This window comes from Pseudopipra pipra, chromosome 18 (genome assembly GCF_036250125.1).
Source record: "Pseudopipra pipra isolate bDixPip1 chromosome 18, bDixPip1.hap1, whole genome shotgun sequence".
In the NCBI taxonomy this organism is placed as follows: Eukaryota; Metazoa; Chordata; class Aves; order Passeriformes; family Pipridae; genus Pseudopipra; species Pseudopipra pipra.
This window is the reverse complement of record NC_087566.1, coordinates 3699852-3714187: the sequence shown is the minus strand read 5'-3', so window position 1 is coordinate 3714187 and position 14336 is coordinate 3699852. Positions and strand designations below refer to the sequence as shown.

Sequence of the window (14336 nt, the reverse complement as noted above, 5' to 3'; positions counted from 1 at the left end):
CCATTTGGGGCTTATCTCCTGAACTTCCATCCCCCCACGGTGCCCAGGGCTGCACTGCCGGGGCCATGCAGGGCCAGGAGGGTTCAGTGACACTGCAAGAAGCAGATGTTCCCGTGGGGGGAAGCGTGGGCAGCAATTAGCTCCTGGGGAAAGGAATTAAGCGACGGATTTCTGCTGCTGAGAGAAGAGCCTGCAATGTCCCCAGCCCAGGAAGGAAAGTGGCAAGTGGGATTTAACACCCACACTGGGGGCTTTTTGTGGCCAGAAGGGCTCTTTGCCTCCCTGTCTCACAACTGCTGTCAGCTGAGCTGGGAAACTCACAAATTGCTGCTTTAGATGGGAGGGTTTGGTTTGACTCCAATCCTCCTTCCCTGTAACACCCCCTGGTCCTGTTGCAAACACCTCAGTGGTTGTGCCACCTACCCGGGAAGGACTGGTGAGGAGGTTTTCAATTAAGGATAGTTTCTGGGAGGGAAAACAGAAACCTTTCTGCTCCTGCTCTGCTTCAGGGAGGGAGGGGCTGGTATGGTTGTGCCATCCCTGCCTCGTGGCAGTCTGGCACTGTGGAGTGGAGTGATCAGTGCTGCAGCACCCAGGGCTCTATGGGGGTCAGAGCCTGAAACAAACCTCCTTCTCTGCTCCCAAGTCTTGTCCACAACCATCCACACCACTCTGCAACTGTGAATATTGTTTTAAATCATCCCAAAAAAGAAAGGAAGGGATATTTTTTGGCTTGCTTCCAAACATTTCCTAGGGGGAATGTTTGGAAGAGGCAGGTGGGTCCCTGTGGCAGACCCTGCCAGGAAGGGCTGCAGAGGATCATTTCAGTTTTCATCCTATCCATCTTTAATTGGGTGTAATAATAATTTTATTGCTTGCTGGGATTTGTGAGGCTGAACTAATATTTGTAAAATGCTTTGCTATCCTCAGCTGAAAGGCAATCCAGAGTGGCAAAGCCCCGGTGTTATTCGCATTTGGATAATCCAGAATTATTCATAAACAAAATCAAGATTATGCAAATATATTCATTAGTTCTCGGAATACCTCCAGGAAAATAGAGGAATTAGTTTTGTTAACAATTATGTATTATGTAAGTGTGTGTCTAAGCACGCACAGACCCCGCGCTGGGGCGCGTTCGCCTGGGACTCATCCCGGGATCTCAGAGTGCTGTGTAAAGCAACCACCTTAATTTTGGGATATCCCAATACCCCACATCGAGTGACAGCTCACACCACAGACCCCTGTGCTCCCCCAAGGGTCCCACTGGCTGCTCTTCAGCCAAAAGAGCAGAGACACCCCCAGTGTCCCCTCTGCACCCAGCACAGAGAGCCCACACATGAGCACTGTCACCTTTTTCTACCCAGAACAGCCTTTCCTACCCAAATGAGGAGTTTTATGGTACATGCAGGGCCAGGCAGCTGCAGAAGTGGGATCTGGATGCAGCCCCCTCACTCAGGATCTGTCCTTTATGCCCAGCACAAGCCCTTGCATGATGCCAGCTTGTGCCCAGCCCGGCTTTCTGCAGCGTGTGACCGTCTATTTGGGATGTGCTGGGAAACAGGAGATAAAGGTGCATTGAAAATACCGCATGGTTTAATTAATGCCACATGCCTTTCACTCTATAGGTTGTGTGGATGGTTAATTATTTTTATAAAGAAAATAATTAGTCCCAATCAAGGCAGAAGCTCTCCAGAATTACAGCTCATTAACCGCTCTCACATTTTTCTGTTCTATAAAAAGTCATGTGGTGCTGATGAAGATTATAGACCCTTGGAATCAGCATTAAATACAAATTCAGACAGTGTTACCATCCTATTACCATCAACTGCATCGACTTGGCTTCGGTAATTGCAGCTGGAGATGAAGGGCAGGGATTTCTGCTCCACACAATCTCTGGAAACAAGCACTTTGCCCATTAGTTTGCCGGAAACAATGTGACACCAAGCCCTGACTTGGCTAAGCACATCCCCCAGGAGATGACAGCCACCAAGGAGAAAGGAGAAAGCTTTGCAGGGGATGGGAAGATGAGGGGTGCTCAGGCTTGGTTCAGCTCCACCTGGCAGATGGGCCTGCTCCTGTCCAGAGCAGGGGGAACCATGCAGGTCCAGTGCTCATCTAAATTAGGAAGGTGAACCAGATAACAATGCTGAAATCTGTCCTATGGGCTGGGGTGGCAAAGCCACCAGTCCAGTGAATGGAAAGAGCCAGGAGATGCAGAGGGGGTGAGGAACAACCTTTAAGCAGTGGAATCATCCTCATGGGACATGGGGGAAATATGACATGGCTGGATGCTCTTGTCAGGGATGGGGGAGCATCCGCAAGCATCTCCCTCTGGACCGTGCTGGTCCAGGCTCTGTGCCGGGTCCAGCTCTATTGAACGTCGCAGAGACCTCGCTCAAAGCCTAATTGAAAGAAATCACAGCACATTAAAGGGAGCTCAGGTCAAATCAATACCAACGTGGTGGGGAGGGCGAGCGGGGGGAGCAGAACAGTGGCTGTGTCCCAGCGCCAGCTCAGGCTGTGACTGTGGGCTCCACTGCCTGCTTTTCCCCCATGGAAAGGCAGGGTGAGACCCCCTGCTCCATGTAGGACAAACCTGGCAGCAGTGCAGGGCCGGGGTTGGCAGTGGCAGCCGGAGGCAGGGAGGGGGGCAGGGGAGCCACGGGTCCTCAGGATCCTGCTTTTCAGTTTCCATTAATCAGGGATGGATGTGCCTTGGGTGGCATTCGAAGCCCAGAGAGCCGGCAGGCAGCTCTTGGCCCACAAGCCTCCACCACAAAATTAACCCACCCATCCCCACAGCACAGCTCCTGTGCCAAAAGCCCTTGAGCATCCCAGTCCTCTTGGAGAGATGGGGATGAGGAAACTGGGGCTGTGGGTGGAAAAAACATTTATGGGGAGCTCTGAAGGCAATGGGGTAGTAACTACTGCCACAAGGCAGAAAACAGTGGGAGCCAAACCTGCCACTGGCACTGCTGCCAGTGTTGTGCCTTTAGGTCTGTCCCTGCAGGTGCTGGGATGCTCCACACTCACAGCAAGGGCAGGGACAGGGACAGGGACCTGGCCACCAGGCACAGCCACACAGCCCCAGCACATCCCATGACAGGCACGTGCCTGAAGCACAAAACAGCTGCATCTGCCAGCCTGGACTCTTGCAAAGATCCAAAATCCCTCCAAAAGATACAAAGGACATCCTTCACCTTCACTGGCTCCTGAACCACATGTGGGAAATGTTCAGGAAAACACAAGGACTTAGTCCAAAACTGTGCCAACAACTTCTCCAGCAATGGCAGACAAAGGCAGGGATGGGGTGGGTGGTGACAGATAACCACAGACCCTGTCTAACACACAAGGAAGGGCAGGCGACAGGTGGGCACAGGTCTCCTTTGTTGCTTTGAGGCTTTATTTTGTATAAGTTCCTGATCTTGGAGTTTTCTGGCGATTTAAAACCTCATCCCTTGGAAGAAGCAGTGCTTGTCTTGTTTCTCCCCATCATAACAAACCTGGCTGGGCTCTGATCAGAGCAGGGGGACTTGAAGAGGGCAAACATTTGGTAGGCAATAGGTTTGCCGCGTTAAAACACCAGCCTCAGGGGTAGATCTGCCCAAACCCAGAACTGCCTCCCACCCCCACTATGCCACAGCCGTGTCCAGGCCCACTCTGGTAGAGCAGGAATGCTTCACTGGCTGCAGCCGATGGAGCCGTGGAGAATAAGCTATGATATATTTACATGCTATTATAGATTGGTGTTACACTTGCACAGCTTTGGTGGGCAGGGGGGGTTGTACAGCAGCTCCAGCTGACCCACAGCTTAATGCAGCAGGAGCTCTTTAACTGTGAAATCTCTCTTAATGCAAAAATATTTCTCTTGCTGGGCAGTGGCTAATTCTTCATCCTGACAGTAATGTAGCTAAAATCCCAGCCTCCTACCCCACTCTGTTCTAGTCACCCTCCAACACACAGAGGCTCAGAGATAAATTCACTACAACCAGCCCATTGTCAAAGTCCCATCAAGTTCCAGCAGGATGATGCGCTGCTGGAATTTGATGTTATCAGCAGAGAAAACCCATTTTTTTGTCACTGCCTGTGGGTCTCAGAGCATTTTCAGCCACCTGCATGCAAGGTGGGCACCTCACCCCAGGCCTGGGGCCCAGCAGCACAAAGGCTCTTGCAGCCCATACCAGCACATCACAACCTCCCCTGCCCCAGGGAGGAGAGAGCAGAGCAGCCCCACAGGCAGCAGGCCCTTCCCACAGTGTCCCCTCTGCCCACCCAGGCACCCACTCAGGGGTGAATGAGATGTCTGGGGCAGGGCAGCAGCTGCTTCTTCTTCCCTATGTCCCCGAGACATAAATTAAACATGAGGTGTCAAACGGGTCACTGGTGGAGCTGCCTCCAGACCGGGGACTCATTTCAGCCTGCCTGAAACACCAGTACAGTTTTTAATAGAGTTTTTTTTCCTTGCCTGTATTATTTTTTATAAGCCCTTCCTGCAGTCCCCGCTGCGCTGGCAGGGAAAGTGTTCCCGCCGCGTGCGAAAAAACCTGCTATTTTTAAACTCCCAGTGTTTGTCAGCGCTTTCGGCTCGAGTGGCTGACAGAGAAACCAGTTTTGCAGCACCCGGTGTCCCGCAGAGGGTTCTGTGGCCTTTGCCAGGTGATGGTGGCAGCAAGACATGGGCACTGCCAGCAGCGTTGGTCCATCCCCCTGGCACCACACCAAAGGCCTGGTAGGGATGCTGTGCCATTGGGATCCACTGCTCCTGCCAGATTTCAGGCACCACGACCTCTGTGCCTTTGCCCACACCTATAAAATCACTAAGCGAGGCTGCAAAGGCAAACTGGCTCCTGGGATTTGGCTTTTCTCCCTGCCCTTTGCTGGGAATGCCAAAGGGCTCTGATCCAGGCATCGAACACAGCCCTGTTTTCCAGCTGATGGCACCGCCAGGGATTGGGGCCCTAGGAGGACCAAGGGGATGGGAGCAGTCTGTGGGTCTCCATGGGGCAGGGAAGAACTGTGGGTCTCAGCAGACCCACACTCTCCTAACAGCAACGAGCTCCCAGGGGCTCACACCAGACATGGGGCTGTGGCAAATCCCTGGCACCCCCTGCAGCCAAAACAGGTGGGATTTGCTGGCCTGGGTCAGGCTTTGCAGGGATGAAGAGGTTTCAGTGCCCGCAGGGAGAAAAGAAGGAAAAAAAAAAGAGAGAGAGAAAAGGAAAGGGTGGTCATGCACGAAATGATTTCATTTCAGTGACGCAGGGTTTGCATTTGATAAGTTCATCTTATAGAAAAATGAGCGTATAGAAAGGTGCAGCTGCCAGACATGGAGATGTGGGAAGGGGTTGGAATGGGGCTGAGCGGAGACGTGCTCAGCTTCAGCCATGACCTGCTGGAAGGAGAAATCTCCCAAGCCCAGGGACCCAAAGGGAGAGTGGGGAACCCTCCCCACACACACAGAGTGGGGTCTGCAGAGACCCTTTCTGGGGGACAAGCCACAGTGGGACAGGCTGCCCTGGGTGGTGGGGGCAGGACGGTGACAGCAAGGAGACAAGAGCAGCCACAAGACCTAGCGCTGGGCAGAGGCTTCTTAGCAATCCCTGTCATCAAGGTCATCACTGCTATTTATTATTTAGGGCCCCACAGCCCTAAATATTCATTAGCTGGATGTCATGGGAGGGGTGTGAACACGTGTGCAGGGTTCAAGTGTCCTGCTCTCCAGCCTCTCCAGGGATGGGAGACAAGGAGGGATGGGGGCTGGCTGGATGCAGTGTTGCTATGGGGCATCTGCCAGCTCTCCCTGAGCCAGGCAGGGAAAGACCCCAGCCCTGCAAGACCCTAAACTGCCACATTCCGCCCTGTTTCTCCACACTTTGGTACATCCATGAAACAGCCTCACTCAAGTGCTGGAATGGTGCTGGGCCAGGGGGGAGACCCCACGGCCAGCACAGCCCCCCAAAGTGCCAGACCTCCCCAGTGCTGCACTCACAAACCCACACCCCTGGCATCTGCAGACGAGGGGCTGCCTGGCAGCCAGGGCAGTGTCTGCGGTGGCTTTGCTCAAGGATGAAATCAAATATTTCTACAAAATGATCCTCCAGCCAGCCAGTGGAGTTTCCCCCCCTTTTGCTTCCTTCCACCTGATTTCATCCCTCATCTGAAGAGATCAGATACGGTGCTTCCCCTGGCACAGCACGGGCACTGCAGGCCCCAGACTCCCCTCTCCCCAGAGATGGGGCAGCAGCAAGTCCCAGATTTAGGGAGAGCCTCACCCTGTGTTTCCCCACCAGGTGCTGTGGACCTTCACTCTCAGCAGCTGGGCCAGGTTGTGCCCATGGAACCACAGGAACTGGAGCCCCGGAGCAGAGCTCACCAGAGCTCTCAAATGGACTTTTACATGTCAGAAATGACCTGTCACCAAAACCACTACATTTCCCACTGCCCCTTTGGTTGCCAGTCCCTGCAGTGCTGGTCTGGGGACAACTCTCAGCCTCACGTCCACTTTGGGGAGCTTTTAGCTGAAGGCGACAAAGCCCCACGTGGTCACAGCAGGGGTATGGTGGGGAGAGGCAGCACTTCTGGGGGTACCCCAGTAGCACTAAGAAAGCCCCATCCATGAGCTTGGGGTTCCTACAGGGGCTTCCAGTGGCCTTTTCCCTGAATCCTTAGGTGCTTGTACACCTTCCCACACTGGAGCACAGCACACCTGGCTAAGGTATCCATTAGTGCTGAGCCTGGCTGTGCTGCCTGGCACTCACTGCATCCCACCCAGCCCTGGCAGGAACCTCCATCCTCTTGTCCCTCATACAGAGGTGGGGACAGAGGTGTTCCTCACCCCACCAGGGAGGCCAGTAGGGACACGGTGCCAAGCACCAGTCCAGTGGAGAGGCAGATGGACAGGGCTGGGGGAAGGAGGAGGAGGATGAAGGCTCTGCGAGCAGCAGGGAGGGAATCCTGCGGGCATCCCCTGCTCTTCCCCTCACTCAGCTGCCCGTAGCCTCCCAGCAGCTCCCGAGCTGCCTAATTAGCTCTCCCCGCTCCCATCGCCGTCCAGCTGGAGCCGGAGGGCAGGGGCAGACAAAAGCCTCCCTTTTGACAGCCCCTCCAAGGAAGGGGCTTTTCTTCTCCCCCTCCGCTTTTCTTTTCAAGCCCCTCTCCCCCCTCTTGGGCCGGGGCCACGGGCTCATTAGCACTCGGGCTCGTTGGGAGCGGAGGGAGCAGATGGCAGCCAGGCGGCTGGCGCGGCCGGCACCGCCGCCGCCTCTTCCCGCGGAACAGATGCCCGACCGACAAGGGGGAGGATTAGCGGGAGTGGGGGACCATCCGCACAGCAGGGCTGCCAGCGGGGCTTCCTCCCCAGCAGCACACCCCGCATCGATACCCAAGGGCTGCCAACCCGCTGGGGACGAGCTGGGGATCGGGGCCACCGGAAGGTGGCTGGGAAGCCAGAGGTTGGGATGGCCAAAAGTCACGGCAAAGGCCACACGGGGATGGCAGATGCCTTCTGCTCTCGATGGGGTACTGTGTCCCCTGGCACTGCAGTGCCATGACTGCTCCCACCCCGTCCCAGTGCAGCCAGGGAGGACACATCACCCTTGTCCCAGCAGGTTTGCAGCAGCAGCAGCACCCAGACCTGTCTCTGAGATCACCTTCAATGGCAAACCAGGCGGTGAAACTGGGCTTAATCCCACTTCAGCAACACATCCCTCCCTCCCCCTCTGTGCCCGGTGCATCCCGGGGGATTAAGGGTTAAAGCACAAATCCCCTGCACTGCCCTGGTGTGACCCACTTAGACCATCTGGCAGGGAGGGAGGCAGGAGCCTCCTTTCCCCCAGCACTGCCAGAGCTCACCCGGCCTCACTGGCTGCCCCAGGAACAAACACCAGCACTCATAGCCTCCAGCTCCAGCACTGCCCTCTAAGTGGATTTTGGATGAGTTTTGGGGGACAGGACAGCTCGTACCACACTACCATGGCTGGTGGAGTGGGAGCAGGGAAGGCAAACACCCCCAAAAGAATCCCGCAAGCCCCCAGACTGCCATCACCTCTGGGTCCCAAGGATACCCTGAGGCATCTCCCACCTGGCTGTCCTCAGGTTCCTGGCACAGGCACCGCTGGAATATTCAGCAGCACTGGGAGAAGTCAGGCTGCTGAGTGGGATGGAGCTCGCAGCTGCTGTGCTGTGGCAGAGGTCATGGCCAGGGAAGAGATGCAGTCAAAAGCTCAGCCAAGAGGGAGGAAAGGGGATCCTGGGGATGGGGCTAGAGCATGGTGGTGACACCCATCCCCAAAGCCTGGGCAGAGCCACCTTATTGCAGGAGATTTAAAAAGCATTTTCAGGTCCACAAGAGCCAAAGCCCCATCCTTATGGAGCAATGAGAGGGAGTGAGGGCACCCCACAGCAAGAGGGGCTCAGGGCAGCGTAGGTGGTCCCTGTCCCTCACCCCATCTCTCCCCAGCACACTGGGCACACAAACCCCTCAAATCCCACACTGGGATTTTGCATATGCTGGAGCAATCCCCTGCAAAGGCAAGTGTGGGGTCAGCCCCAGCCTTGCACAGCCTCCCCACACCACCCAGTCCCTCACCCCCTCCTGCACAGTGAAGCCTCGCCAGACCCTGTGTGGGAAAAGGTTAATTGGAAAAGCCCCTTTCCCCATCACCTCATTTTTTCCTTTCACTCTGCAAACTGGTCAATAATCCATTTACTTTGGCAGAGCCCTGCTCTGGGCACAAAGCTGTGTGGGGGGCTGGATTTCATGCCCCACCCCAGCCCCAGCAGGATGAGGAGGGATGATATTAATGTACTCTATTGTTCCAGGATGAACTGTGGGTTTAGCAGAGCTTTAACCCCTCAAAGCTCCTAGAGAGCTTGATGGGAATTTCAATGGGAAGAAGCTTTATCTCCAGAACCAGCAGGAAGGTGGTGCTGAGGGATGGGGCAAGGGCAAAGCCAGCTGGAAAGAGGGAAAAAAAATCCCCTTCTGTCCTGGGAACACCGCCGCTGCCCCTCAAGGATGCAGGACTGAGCCCTTAGCCCAGGGCACCCAGCAGGGATGGCTTTGGGCTATGCCCACTGGGGGGATTCCTGGCAGGACCCCCATGCAGCAGCTGAGCCCCTTGGCACTCCATGAGGGCTCAGGCTCAGACAGTAAAACTGATGAGGAGACGGGCAGCCCTGGCCTAGAAACCATGCCAACATCACCACTGCGGGAAGCGCGGGGCCGCATCCAGGGCAGGGTGTTTTCAGGGGACCAGCTGTCAAGTGTGGGAGAAAACAGGAATCCAGATGGTCATCTTAATTTTTCATTTGGCTAACTGGTCTCCCCATCTCCTCTCTGGTGCGCTCTGCTTGCTGGCACCGCAGTCATTTGCTCTTAAATTAGCTGGGAGTATAGTCAGGGAAGAAAGGCCGATCCGAGCAGTGGCGCAGTGAAACCTTCAGGAAAAACAAACCCTGAGTGGAGCTGGGCACAGAGGCCACTACGAAAGGATCTGCTGCAAGCCATGGGGCTGCTCTCACCACGAATGGGGAGCAGGAGCCTGGCTCTGGATATTGCTGGACTACGAGCCTGGTGCCAGCTTGGGGACATCACTGTGTACCCCGATGGGGACCTGCTGCAAAGCCCCTGGAGATGTGAACCTGCCCAGACAGCAGCCTCGGGCTCCTAGCAGAGCCCTGTGGGATGTGAGCCGAGCCAACAGCCCTGATGAGAGGAGCTGGGAACGGCAGTCTCCCTGTCCCCACAGCTCTTGGTGTCAGCCCCCCGAGCAGCAGAGACCCTCTGTGCCTGGGGACAGGGGTGAGCGCAGCACGTGCCCCGTAGGTCCCGGGGAGAGCCCCGCCGGGCTGACCCCGCTGGACACGTGTGGCGAGGGCAGCGGCACAGACGGCCACACAGGGAACAGCCCCGGCCCGCGGCACACACTGCGAGGAGACAAAAGGCGTCGGGCTCCACTGACACGGGGACTTGGCAGCACCGTGGCCAGCTGTGTGGGGCACACCCCGGCTTGGGGACCCCGTCGTGCAGGGTCTGACAGTGCTGAGGTGTAAACCACAGCAAAGCTGAGCTGGCGGGTCCGTTTTATCGCGTGCCGAGAGCTCCTGGCCACTGCATGGACAGTTCCCTTCCTGCCGGAGCCGGCACTGCCAGCAGAACAGAGAGGTACACGCGTTTGGGAACTTTTTAATGGAGCTGCAAACACCCCGAGCTGCGGTGCTCAGCCCCACCGGGATGTCCGTGCAATCTGAACTGCCGTTTAGAGCCGGGCATCATTCCTGGCACCAGGCTGGCTATATTTTCCCCAATACCCTGATTTGTTGCTGTATTTCACCTCCAACTGCAAGATATTTAAGCAGCACGGCTCATTCAGGCACCTTCAGGCAGGAGTGTGTGTGTGTGAGCCAGCACCCAGCCTGCCAACAACCCCTTTGGGTGCCGACCGTAGCCGATGCAAGGGATGGAGAACAACACAGTGGTTCCTCTCCCTCACAAAGGCTGAAGCCCTGCGAACGCTGCCTGTGTAAACAAGATTTGCTCTTCTCCTTCGGAAGCTTAAGCCATGCCTTTCCCATTTTCCTACCCAGGTTAATGGAAATCAGAGAGACTGAAAAAATTCATGCTCGGCAGCTGGGCTGCAGGGGCAGAAGTGACCCCCATCCCTATTGTTGCTCTCAGCCTCCACTGGCACGGGAAGCATCCGAAACAGCTCTCTCCCCATGAGCTCTTTATTCCCTAGTACAGGCTGAGCCCCCGATACCCAGCCCACTGCAGACCAAGCCCCTCTCCTCTACAGACCCATCACCTCCACGGAACTTTGGGTTGTTGCCCACACCAGGTGAACAGCAGCCAGCAGTGTTAAAAACAGACCAAAGAGAGAACAAGCAAAAGCCTCCTTTCCTTATAAAAGCAGTGCAAGGAGGGTATTTTTAACCAATATTGAGACAGTCAGCAAAAGAAAGCTGGTTTAAATTAGATTGTGCATGCTTGTGAGGAAGCCACATGGACCCTTGCCCGTGTGACAGCCCGGCAGAGCGGCTCAGGGGGTACCTGCAGTCCTCCTGCCTTGTTTCATGGGTTTGCTCAGCCTCTGGCAAACATGAGGGGCACTGGCCTCCCTGGAGCAGGAGGACAGGGCAGGCACCAGATGTGCAAAGCCAAGGGTGCTTGGCTGTGGGACCAGGGGGACACCAGCCCCAGAACTGCCCCAGTCCATGGCAGTGACCAGGCTCCTTGGGCTGCACATCCCTGGGGGGTATCAGCCTCCCCTCTGTGACAAGGCAGGGTCCAGCTGAAGAGGGGCTGTTCCCCATCCCAGGCTTCACCTTCCCTGATGAAGGAGTAGTGACACAGAGACAAGACGACCAGCAGGACATACACCCCAGGGCTTTGCTCGGCAGGGATGGAGCTGGCCACACTTTCTGGCTGATGCCCCCCACCACTGTCCTCCCTCCATAGCCCAGCTAGAACTTTCCATACCCTCACTGTGCTCCCCTTGGTGTGTAGCAGTCAGCTTCTGGACTCCAAGCACCACCAAAGTTTCCCAAACCTGCCCTGCTCCAGAGCACAGCACCTGCCTGGGGAGGGGGCTCAGCCAGCCAGCATCCCCTTGCCCCGGGCATGGAGAGGATCCCCCGGGTCGTCCAGCCACTAGCTGGCTCGGTAGGGAGACATTCAGAACCCTCCTGATGTTGTGGAGGGGGCTGGGGGTCGAGCGGGTCGCGGGGTCCCCCAGAGCCCCCCCTCCCGTGCCCCCGCACCCCTTACCTGGGCAGCGGCTTGCGGGCGGTGATACTGGCCACGATGATGCTCTCGGGTCGCGGCATGGCCACGGCTTTAAAGGTGCCTCGCCAGAACTTCTCGAAGAGCTGCTTCTCGCCCTGCTGCACGCCGGCCATGGCCCCCGGGCCCCCCGGCACCGCGGGCCGGCCCCGCCGCTGTCCGCGGTGCTGAGCGCTACATCCCCCGCGCCGCCGGCCCGGCCCCGCTCGGCTCGGCCCGCAGCCCGGCCCGCTGCGGGAAGTGCGGCCCCGGCCGCCCTCGCCTCCCGTTTTGTGCCGGCGGGGCGGGCAGAGGGGCCGGACCCGCCGCCGTCCCCTCCCCGGCACCGCCCCCGCCGCAGCTGCGCCCGGAGCGGCCGCGCCGAGCCCGGCCCGGGGAGGGGAGGGGGCGGCTCCGGGGACCCGCGGCCCCGCTCCCCAGGGGCTCGCTCCCCGCCGCACCACGGGCCGCCTCGCTGCTCGCCAACCAGGTGGCTCTGGGGGGCTCCCACCCCCGCACAGACCCCGGGACTGTCCTTGTGTCATCCCATCATTACGTTCCCCAGCACAGGAGACACTTCCAGCTCGCTGCTGGATGGCGGCCACCCCTTCACTTTACCCTTTGCGGGGCACAAACCCTCCAGGGCAGAGCAAGTCCCTGTCCCCCCACAGAGGTTACCAATAACCTTTGTGTTTGCCCAGTCCCAGCCAGGCACAGGGGAGAGCCTGGAGCCAAGAGCTGGGGGAGAAAGCAGCAGGAGGCCGTGGAGACCTCTCTGTCCATACCGGGACCCATATGGGAAAGATTTTGGAAGACAACCTCTTTTTTTCCTCCCTCTCCCCATCCCTTCCCATTTATCTGGAATGGAGCTGCAGGCTGGGGAATCCCACAGCAGGGTCCCAACCAGCACAGAAAACAATTCCTCACCTTCCAAGACAGGATTTGACCTGCCGGGACTGGGTGCACGGGAAGGGAAGAAGGGCTGGGGCGGTGCAAGTGCAGTGCTGCGAGATTTTCCTCAGCCCCTGTGCCGAGTACAATAAAAACATCTTTAGGAGAAAATGCTTCTTCTACCAGATGCTTTGAAGCACAAGTAAAAGCTGGTGACCTTGGATGAATGAGACTCTCTCTATTGTGCCTCAGAAACCCGCATGATACGTTTATGTAAGCGGCGGGGGGATAATGGAGCCCAGAACAATAGGCAGTGGGAGCTGGTGAAGAAGGAAAATCACAGGGAAACTTAATCGCTTCTTTGCGATAAATACAAAATTAGCAGAAGGCTCGTTCTGGCAGCGTTGTTTGCTAACTCCTCCTTCCCTGCCCCGTTTTGCTTCCTGCTCCCAGCGCCAGGGCTCTGTCCCACTGATACCCAGGGTCAGACAGCCCCGAGCTGTGTCCCCACACAGACTCACAAAGCCAGAGGCTCGGTGGCACGCGCTGGACAGCGCCGGCGGGATCTGTGCCGAGAGGCCACGGACGGCTGGAGACAGATCCTGGGGAAGTGGCGGCAGTGGGAGCAGGCACAGATCCAGCAGGGCTTATAGAAATGCTGTCAGCTCTGCCAGACATTGCCTAAAAGCCTGATAGGGAAGGACGACATTCATGCACAGCGGAGAGATGCTCACTGGGAGGCTGCTCCCCCCGGGAAGCTGCCCAAGGGCAACGGCTGGGAAAGGCCGGTTGGGAGCTGCAGCTCTGCTCTGGCCCAGGGCACACTGTACGTGCCATGGGCAGGAAGTGTCGGAGCGGGGGCCCTCCAGGGTCTGTCACAGCCAGGAAAGAGCAGAGGGAGCAGGGGAAAGGGCTTGAGAGGTCTAGATCAGCTACACTGTGAAAACACGGCTGGGGAGGGCACAGACAGCACCCATGGCAGACACAGCAGGCACCCACCTCCCCAGAACAGCCACCACTGGGCCATCACTCTTCTGCAGCAGTTGGGCAGGGACAGGGACTCCCCACCCAAGCAAATCAAAGCTTGGTTTTCCTGTGGCCCTTCCAGTCATTCCTGTAGCACACAGCCCGTTCATTAGGAACCTCTTTCCCTTCAGAGCACATTAAGCTCACCAAAGAGAGATCAGGTGTGAGTACACACATGCCCTGGTCTCTGATTTGCTGGTGAATGACCTAGTTGTGGGGTGGGGGTCAGGCAGGAGCCTCACTGGCACTGTCAGCCTGAACCCTCCCCTTGTGGCTCATTAACCAAGTACCCTGCAAGGCATCAGCATCCCCTGAGCTTTGCAAGATGAGTCCAACCACTCCCAGCTGCGACCAGAGTCCTCGTGGCACTCCAGGGCATTTCACCCCTTCCACTGCTCTAATCGCCCGAACATTAACTCCCAAATAAAAGGAATAATAAATGTTTGCACTATTAAATTAGCAGCACGGGTGGCGTGTGGGCAGGAGGGAGGCTCCGATCGTTACAAGAGCCCTCTCTCCTGGCGTACCTTGTGGAGACATCAGTGAGCCAATTAAGCAATTGGCTGGGTTAACGGAGGCTCCCAGGAATAGACTTCACTGCTATAGAATAACTGCACTGTAATAAATTGTCTCATAAATAAACAGCCTGAGAAAGCAT

At 56.9% G+C, this 14336-nt stretch overlaps 1 protein-coding gene across 5 annotated transcripts in view; it reads right to left on the bottom strand.

The window, feature by feature from the left end:
* Positions 1 to 12002, bottom strand: part of SRRM4 (serine/arginine repetitive matrix 4) — a 47414-nt gene extending 35412 nt beyond the window's left edge. For 3 of the 5 annotated variants that reach the window (XM_064674690.1, XM_064674689.1, XM_064674692.1), the window contains exon 1: positions 11768 to 12002. In XM_064674690.1, coding sequence (XP_064530760.1) covers positions 11768 to 11898 — 131 coding nt within the window. In that variant the 5' untranslated portion in view covers positions 11899 to 12002. The remainder of the gene's footprint in view (positions 1 to 11767) is intronic. The other 2 variants (XM_064674691.1, XM_064674693.1) reach the window with 2 other exon arrangements.
* Positions 12003 to 14336: the final 2334 nt, after the last annotated feature.